Here is a 9,305-nt window from a genome sequence, read left to right as displayed (position 1 = left end):
ATGAATGTTAAAGGGACCATTCACTCAGACGACGAACTTCAAGCAGAAAACTCGCCTATCGACACCGACCGGACGCAGAAACAGCGCAAGCACAAACCCGTCCGCAAGCCAGCGACGCACCTTCGGCTGCAAAATCACGGTCTCCGCACCATTCCTAGTCTCACAACCTGTACCAATTTAGTTGTGTTGTATCTCTACAACAACAGAATCGACCGTATCCAAAACTTAGACAGTCTAACCAAGCTGACGCACCTGTACCTCACCCACAACAACATCAAGTGCCTGGAGAACTTGACCAAGCTGGCAAACCTGCAGAAGCTATACATCGGCCAAAACAAGATCTCCGTGCTGGAGGGTCTTGAAGGGCTACACCGCCTGCGCGAGCTGCACATGGAGGGGCAGCGTCTGCCCGCCGGTGACTCACTCTCCTTCGACCCGCGCTCCATCCAGGCTGTGCGTGGCAGCCTGAGCCTCCTCAACATCCACGGCAACCGCGTGACGAGTCTGCAGCCGCTGGCGCCGCTCTCCTACCTGACCGAGCTCATCTGCACCAAGAACCAGCTATCGAGCCTGGCCAGCGCGCAGGAGACGCTGGCCGAGCTGCCGTCCCTGACGAGGCTCGATGTGAAGGCTAACCCGCTGTGCCAGCTGCAGCGGTACCGCGACGCCCTGGTGGAGAGCGCGCCGTTTCTGCGCCGGCTCGACGAGCTCGACGTGACTCCCGCCTTCCGACAGTTCGTCTCGGGGCGCGTGCAGGCGGTGGCGCGCCGGCTCAGCCTGGCGGAGCAGGCGCCACCGTCACACTCCGCCTCGGGCGACGCCCTGCTGCGTCCGGGCGGGGGACTCGGTCTGCCGCGCGCGGCGCTTAGCCAGGGCAGCCTGCTGCCGGCTCGCCGGCTCGCCCGTGCGCAGCGCACCTCCAGCACACACCTGCGCGTCGGCAACATGCTGACCTTGACCCCGCAGCAGCGGGCGCTCGTGCGCGCCGCGGGCCCTGGCCCGTGGCAGCCTGACGTGCAGGCCGAGCCGTCCAGCGGCGACTTTCAGCAAATGACGTGGTCCGGGGGCCGGGAGACGCTGCCGAGGAGTCCTGCCAAGGCGCCCGTGAGAACAGCCTTGCGGGCTGCCCACCTCAGCCAATCACAGCCCGATGCCCAGGACGAGACATCTAGCGGCGACCTGGCGCAGTGGCCGGCGGGACGGGAGCCGCCTCAGGCCAGCCCCGCCGGCCTTGCGCTCCGAGGGGCCGTGTCAGAGGAGTTGCCTAGCCGGGTGGCTCTCTTATCAGTGAGTCCGTGAAAACCAGCTCGGACCCACGCTTGGCTGGCCCAACGCATTGTTCGCCCAACAATTGGCTCAGCACAGAAACCAAAGTACCAGCGATTTCAACGTGCTTAAATTCAGTTGATTTAAAATGTCTGTTTTTTATATCTTGCAAATACATAATCGCACAGCTGCATAGCTTGCAAGTGTGTTTTTCGGCATCTTAAAAATGTATAGCTCGCACAGCTGAGTAGTTCGCATGTGTGTTTTCGTGGTATCTTACAAATACATAGTTCGCGCAGTTTGCAGCGTGTTTAAGTCCTTGTTCGGAAAGGATATAGCCTCTTAGTTGGAAAATGCCCCTTCAGATATATTATAACAAGTTATCTGTGCACCCATAAATGAAATGCTGTCGCTGATTGAAACACAGGAACTTCGAAGCGAGTTTCCTGCAGCACACCGCACTGCAGCAGACGCGTTTAGTTCGGTTGTTCCCCCAGTCCACTTCGAGCGGTGACATTTCCGGTACAATGCTCTCAGATCTCTTCTGGATAGAAGGCGGGGTGGACAGACCGGCCCCTGCGACTGGTGGACCCGCAGACCGAGTGCTGTCTTACAGCTGCGTGGACATCCGTCTTTAGCGGGAAAGGAGCTCTGCTGGCTCAAGCTTCGCCACATTTCGCGCGTCTTGAAGCGCGCAAGAACATTTAGAGCCGTTGCCTTGAGATTAGCTTTGAATCTTGCTGGTGTTATCACTATGGGTAATTCAACGTAGGGAGCTTGAAGCAGGTCAACAGCTCTGTTCATTTGAGCTTAAATGTGATAAGGGCAACTTTAAGATGTGGGATTCATGACTTGTGATTGTGCCGATTCGTGTGACCTAATTATCTCCATCACCTGGACAGAATATAATTCCAGCACGACAGACGCACATTTAAAATCAGATGTGACACCAGCTGGTCTGGCTTAGAGGGCAGTTAAGGGTTGAGAGCGGGGAGGAGCTCATACAGCTTTCGCACCTCTGTCAGGATAGACCGCTGTTGTTTCACCACGATGTTTTTTAATACAATTCCGCAATCTGGTCCTCAGGTGCCTATAATAATTAAGCTTTATATTTCTATGAGGCATATTTTATTTGAGCTTGGTCTATATTATTGGTTTATGGTGTGGCCAAGAGCAATAGTTTGGTGGCAAGCGCTGCATGGTTCAGGGGATTGCATTATACGCATCTATTTTTATGGGGGGGCCTCATGGCAAAGCTAACATTGATGGCAAATTTATCAGCTAGGTGCGGTGCCTTTCGACGTTTGTGACATTTGTAGCCTGTTTTTGGTAGATAAGTACTGTGATTGGGGCTGGGCCTAGGACCAGAAAAATCCTAGCCCCCCCCCCCCCGCCCCCCCCCCCCATTTCAAACACTAGTAGTCCCCAACCCGAAATCTGGCTACGCCCCCTGTTCTAAAGTGTCGATTTGACCATGCTAGCCAGGGCTAAAAGTTACGGAAGCTCTTCAGTGCACCTACGGAGAACTTCACACGTTTGTAAGAGCGGTACTATTGGCCCTTTTCACGTTAAATGGTTAGGAAAAAAGAAAATATCAATGTATTGACATTTCGCTACAAGTCTCTGCCGAAATAACAATTAGCACTAAGTTCCGCTTTGTCGTGGAATTCACCGCTTATAAATGTTTTCACAAGTACCTGCAGCCAAAATATCAAGACATCTATTTTTTTCTTCTAGTTACTCAACGAGGAACAACACCAACAGTACTGCTTCTGTAGCCAGCGGTTCAGAGTGACGGAGCATCATGGATTTCATCAAGGCATCAGTTGTTTGGCCGTCAGTAGCTAAAAACTAGGTCTGGTGCGATAAAAAGAGCCCGGGATATATTGCCATTTGTTCACGTATACCGAAGACGGCTCCGCTCGCGTTGCCTCTTGGTGTGATTGTATTTCTGACGCGTTTCCTACGGGAGAAACCAGCGCAATGTTTTGAAGAGTAAAACGGTCGGCGACGTCAGCGGGGTCGCACTCATAGCAGCGCACCACACGTGCTGGAAACTGACTCAGACGGTCCCGGCGGACGCAATGGTAAGCGTTTCCGCTGCTCCATAGCGGTATATGGGGATAATCTACGTGTCCACAGTCTGGATATGCCAGACTGACTTTTTGAGCAATTACTCCTGATATGAATACAGTTGTGCAACGCCGGTCACGTGTGGGCATCCATGCAGCAGACGGCAGGGGCAGATTACCAGAGTGTTTCTGATGGAAAAGTTTAAGTTTTGAGGTTGCTTGCTTACAGCTTAATTCGAGGCTGGAAGAGTTCATGTGGAAACATAACTTCACGGGCGTTGAGCACTTGGCACATAATTTTCCGAGGTAGACTTCGAACATGGACTGACTTTACACGGTTCCGAGCGTGCACACTGGAGATTCAACATTTTCTCAAGTCCAGTGCCGGTATCATTAGTGCCACTAACATTGTGGTCCTTGTGTAAAGGTTAATGGCTAAAGTTTGGAGTTTTCAGCGTGCGACCCCATCATTTTGGTTCATCCACCTTATACAAATCAGCCGCTCAGAGTTTTATAATGATTGATTTAATGTCCCGCCCCCGGGCACGACAGTTAACACGCATTCAATCACATGGGACGGATAAGGTAACACCGGTGTTTTCTCCTTCACGCTGATTTGCTGTAGCAAGTCTTTGACCGGTTCCGGTGAGCGGCGGGACCGGCTGTTGTGCTGTTGTGTGAGGGTGGACGTTGCGCCGGCTCCGGTGGAAGCGACCACCGTGCCCGCTCTTGTTGAACCGGCTCCGCGGCGTTGAACCGGCTTCGCGGCGTTGGACCGGCTCCTGTGGAGCCAGACGCTGTGCTGACTCTGGGGAGGCCGGCCGCTGTGCTGACTCTGGAGAGGCCGGCTGCTATGCTGACTCTGGAGAGGCCGGCTGCTATGCTGACTCCGGAGAGGCTGGCTGCTATGCTGACTCCGGAGAAGCCAGTCGTTGTGCTGACTCTGGGGAGGCCGGCCGTTGTGCTGACTCTGGGGAGGCCGGCTGCTATGCTGACTCTTGAGAGGCCGACCGTTGTGCTGACTCCGGAGAAGTCGGCTGCTATGCTGACTCCGGAGAAGCCGGCCGTTGTGCTGACTCCGGAGAAGCCGGCCGTTGTGCTGACTCTGGAGAGGCTGGCTGCTATGCTGACTCCGGAGAAGCCAGTCGTTGTGCTGACTCTGGGGAGGCCGGCCGTTGTGCTGACTCCGGAGAAGCCGGCCGTTGTGCTGATTCTGGGGAGGCCAGCCGCCGCCCTGGCTCTGGTCCCTGAGGCTGACCCCATTCTGGTGCTGCTAAAAGATGTGTCGACTCAAGTATAGGATGCAGGCCACGTGCTGTGGCATGAAATTCATGACCGGATGTCGTTCAGGCAAAATTATTTTTGATAATAAAAGGTATGTGGCATGCTAAGTACTGCTTGAGTCCTGCTAATTTAACGGCCGCTGTGTCTGGAAATCGCGCTCATGAACGCCAGATACAAACGCCTCGACCATTGCAATTTTCTTTGCCTTGATCGCCGCATGGCTTATAGAATGACAGAATCCGAATGACATTTTGACGTCATGGATGCCAAGGGAAATTTGAAATATCCTCCCGGATATACCATTCCCCATTTTTGCGGGCGTATAGCTCAGAAACTAGGGAGACTTAAGTCTAAGGAAAGGCAGGATTGTGGACAGCACCGAAAATTCTTCAAGATTGTTATTTCAGTTCAAAACCGCATAGAAATGTGGAGCATTCTCTTAAATATACGAACAATAATACACCTGCAGAATATATATCAACACCATTCACGCATTTCACGGGATTGCATGCAAGAACCGCACGTTCATATTCTGGTTCCTCGGTGCCGGTGGTCCCCCGTCATATAATGACAGAACACCTCTCATGGTCATTCCCCGCTTAATGGTGATTCTCTGTCCCTAAGATATACGGTTTTAATAATCATAAGCTTCCCTTAGCTGTGCTTTTGGCTGTGCTGGTGGCGTTATCGACCACGATGTTCCGGGTGAGCCGTATGTCATGTGCTGCCCTGATGTGCCTGCCTGGGGTGTCATTCTGCAGGTATGTGGCGGTGCGTGGAGACAGTAATGTTGCGTGGCCTGGAGGAGCTGGTGCGGCAAGTGCAGTCGCCGAGAGTGCATCGGAACTCAGACATGATAGTGGTAGCCTGGAAAGTGGATGTGTTTCGCTGCTGAGTTATTGGTCGTGAGCACATTTGTTTGTTGAACCAGATACCTCCAGGTTTTCCTACAAAATCCGTCGTTTCATTTTATTCCGAGGTCTGGGGGCTACAAGGTCAAGGCATGGTCGCGATGAACTTTTTTCTTTATTTTTGATGGCGGACACGCTTTCATTATGCGATAGTCTGAGTTGCCTGGCTTCGACGTCGTTGGGTTCGTATTCTTCGGTAGTGCGAGAATAATGCTTGCGTAGTTGCAGTCTGTATCACTGAATCTGTGGTGATCATCTGTATCGCTCCGGAGAAGGGCTGAATAATGTTTTGTCTTTAGCTGTATACATACGCCTCTCAATCCGAATTCTCACCTTGAAATTTACAGGATTCGAGCCAGGCTCTTTTCGTGCGAGTCCAGTGATTTACCAACTGAGCTACCGGAGATGGCAATCTTCCGGTGTTAGAACTTAATGTCACTGATCTCCTGGATATTGGGGATTTTCCGCAGAATTGGGTGTCATATTGGGCTGAGGTCTATGCTTTGCTTACTGATGTGATTCTCAGCCAACGTCATGTGTGCTGCCTTCTTGGTTTGCCTCACTTTCCAGTGTTCCTCTCTGTCGATGACGGTCAGTCTGTACCCTGCTGGTTGGTGATCGCCGCCTGACTGTGTGTGACATGCCACATCAGACTAGAGAGTCTCAACCCACATGGTTACCTTTCTGCGCTCCTCCAGCCGGACGGCAACTGTCACTGTCGCATGGTATGTCGTATATATATGCAGTTCATCGTGTATTCCTTATGTGTCGGCGGCCTGACTTTGCTAAGCGCTCTCTGGAGCGTTGCGCTGCCTCTGGAGACTGTCCTGTTATTACAAGCCCTGATTAAGTTAACTACTGCCCTGAAAACGCTACGCTCTGCCGGCCCAGCTGAAACAGCTCAGAAGAACACCGAACTAGGGTGAGAACTGGGGTGAGAACTAGGGTGAGAACTAGGGTGAGACTGTGAAGCTTGGCGTGGCGGAGCGTGCATGGTCAGACGGCGGTCATCGGCCAGCAGCGGACAGAATTATCATCATCGACGGAGAAAAATTGTGAATTCAGGAATCACCGAGGCGGCACACATGGCATTGGTTACCCATCAGTAAGCCAAGCATGGATATCAACCCAACATGACACCGGGAGCTGAGTGGTATTGTTCGTTGGAGGTCGATAGTCATCCTCGTCCGCCAACCGACGGCCCCGGCATCTTGCACAGACCGCACGCTTCCGGGTTCAGATCACGTGGTTAGGCGCGCAACCCGTGAGTCAGGACCACCAGGGGCTGAGGCGGGGCGGACGGAGAGGAATGGAGTGCAGAATCAGGACCACCAGGGCTGAGGCGGGGCGGACGGAGAGGGATGGAGGGCAGGGTCGGGGCCACCAGGGGCTGAGGCGGGGCGGACGGAGAGGGGTGGAGGGCAGGGTCGGGGCCACCAGGGGCTGAGGCAGGGCGGACGGAGAGGGGTGGAGGGCAGGGTCGGGGGCCACCAGGGGCTGAGGCGGGGCGGACGGAGAGGGGTGGAGGGCAGGGTCGGGGCCACCAGGGGCTGAGGCAGGGCGGACGGAGAGGGGTTGAGGGCAGGGTCGGGGCCACCAGGGGCTGAGGCAGGGCGGACGGAGAGGGGTGGAGGGCAGGGTCGGGGCCACCAGGGGCTGAGGCGGGGCGGGCGGAGAGGGGTGGAGGGCAGGGTCGGGGCCACCAGGGGCTGAGGCAGGGCGGACGGAGAGGGGTGGAGGGCAGGGTCGGGGCCACCAGGGGCTGAGGCGGGGCGGGCGGAGAGGGGTGGAGGGTAGGGTCGGGGCGACCAGGGGCTGAGGCGGAGTGGGGGGAGAGTGATGGAGGACAGGCAGCGGGCAAACTCAAAGGTAAAACTTGTGCAGTGTCAATTCACCTACTCAGCACAGAACATATGCCGCTTGCTCTGAAGTGTGCGAAGAGATTTCACTCCATTCTGGACCGAGGCTCTCTGCACCAGCCTGCACGATATCAAGGCATGAGCGAAACAAGTGGTGGTGCAAGTCTCTTTTTGACAGAACGCTGGGACTAAGACGTTTCAATCTCTTGTGGGTCCGATCGGAAACGACATATGTTTGGTAATGCGTGTGGACATTGGATGTTAGTGCTGTGCGTATAACGGACTTGAAGGTCATCACCGAGGCTAGGACAGCTCTTGAGCACGGGTATTGAACGAAGTTTGCAGCTTCGTTAGAAAACTTTTCACTCCAAAAGCACAACGGTGTGCTTGTAGCACAGTACCGGTGCGAGCGCCTCCGTGCCACCCGTCAATGAATTTATATGGTTTGGCCCCCAGTCTGTTCTCTGCGACCGCTAGGGGCGTGCACAAGAAGTGGTCCTCAAGATTGCATACCCAAAACGTCGTTAAATTCATCACGTGTAATGATAAGTGGATAATTAAATATTGACCACTAAGATGAGCAACTCGAATTAAACAAAGGGAATCGAAACTATCAAAAAACTAAAGAATTTATCTGTGTAAGTTGTGCCCTCCCTTGCGCATCCGTGTGGACGCTCCTGGCAACCACCATGTCCGTGTCTTTCTTGTGACCAGGGAGAGTGGTATAGAGGGTGAGGAGGAGGGAGATAGGTGCTGCTCTAACTTTGAAAAACTTACGGTGCGAGCCGAGTGACGTTGCACAGAAAGAAGCAGCTTAATGACGGACGGATTTTATTCTCCCAGCTCTAAAAAGGTTGTTCCGCCGCTGCCGGTTACCGTACCTGTCATTGAGATGTGGTCGCCCTCTCTGCCTGCTTCCTGCAACCTCCAGGTCACACTCTGGTGACTTCTGCATCATTTTCACCCTGATCCTTGTGATGTGACCTCCTCCGTGGCCTTAAACGTTACAGTACGTCTTGCATAACTCCTGCGAGCAATCCGTCTGCCTCCTGCGATTTTTTAATTTGTTCCTTGCGACGTCCTTATCCGCCTTTTGCAACCCTGGCGTATGCCTCCGCCTCTTGCATCCTTGCTGTCAATCTCCTGCAAGCTTCCCTTTCGTCTCCTCTGACCTGTTCACCTGCGTTCTGCGACCCTGTTTTTTTCGTCTCTCGCGGCCTTGCTGTCTGTTTCCTGAGACCTGCCGCGTGCCTCCTGCGAACTTCCCGTTCGTCTCCTCCGACCTGCTCAACTGCGTTCAGTGATTATGTCTGCTGTTTCCGTCTCCTGCGGCCTTGTCGTCTGTTTCCCGGGACCTACCGTGAGTTTCCTGCAACCCCGGCGTCCGTCTCCATCTCATGTGACCTCGCCGTCTGTCTCCTGTGACCTTTCAGCCATCTCCCACGACCCTGGCACCTGTTTCTGCCGGCACCGCCAGCCCTCTGTGACCGTGACCTAGAACTCCGCCGCGCTCCCGCACGCCGCCGCCCGTCGCTCGGCAGCACCAGACCTCCCGCCCGCACGGCCCGACACCGCCACAAGGTCGTCGCGAGGACGGCGCGTCACCTCAAGTCATGCCCACATCCCTGTCCAATGCGGGACACGTCGTGTTGGATCGGACGGTCGGACGGCCAAGATGGACCTCGACGCCGGTCCGCTACATCTCGATAGCTGGGATAGTTCGGGGAATGTTCCACACTTGAAGATATTAACGCAACCATCAGATATGACGAAGTAAACTCATTTAGAGGTATAGGTATACTTTGAAGTGGAAAAGACCAATCTAGACAAAACAACTTCTCCATTCGATGAATATACTCCGTAATACGTCATCGTTTGATTGCGTCATGAAACGTTTGCATGACGGCACTCAT

The 9,305-nt window shown here is 54.1% G+C and overlaps 1 protein-coding gene across 1 annotated transcript; it reads left to right on the top strand.

Annotated features, from left to right (window-relative positions):
- Positions 1 to 7,869, top strand: LOC119113592 (protein phosphatase 1 regulatory subunit 42). Its single transcript, XM_037237883.1, has 2 exons — positions 1 to 1,104; positions 7,849 to 7,869. The coding sequence occupies exons 1-2, from the start codon at positions 1 to 3 to the stop codon at positions 7,867 to 7,869; spliced, it is 1,125 nt and encodes a 374-aa protein (XP_037093778.1).
- The last annotated feature ends 1,436 nt before the right edge of the window (positions 7,870 to 9,305 follow it).

The sequence above is a fragment of the Pollicipes pollicipes genome, unplaced genomic scaffold (assembly GCF_011947565.3).
Source record: "Pollicipes pollicipes isolate AB1234 unplaced genomic scaffold, Ppol_2.1 Scaffold_7262;HRSCAF=8765_pilon_pilon_pilon, whole genome shotgun sequence".
NCBI lineage: Eukaryota > Metazoa > Arthropoda > Thecostraca > Pollicipedomorpha > Pollicipedidae > Pollicipes > Pollicipes pollicipes.
Note: the sequence above shows the minus strand (reverse complement) of the source record. Positions and strands in the feature narration are given on the sequence as shown.

Coding starts and splice junctions, on each gene's coding strand:
- LOC119113592 (XM_037237883.1), top strand. CDS start 1: ATGAATGTTAAAGGGACCATTCACTCAGACGACGAACTTCAAGCAGAA. Junction 1,105..7,848: donor GGAGTCCTGCCAAGGCGCCC/GTGAGAACAGCC, acceptor TTTGGCCCCCAG/TCTGTTCTCTGCGACCGCTA.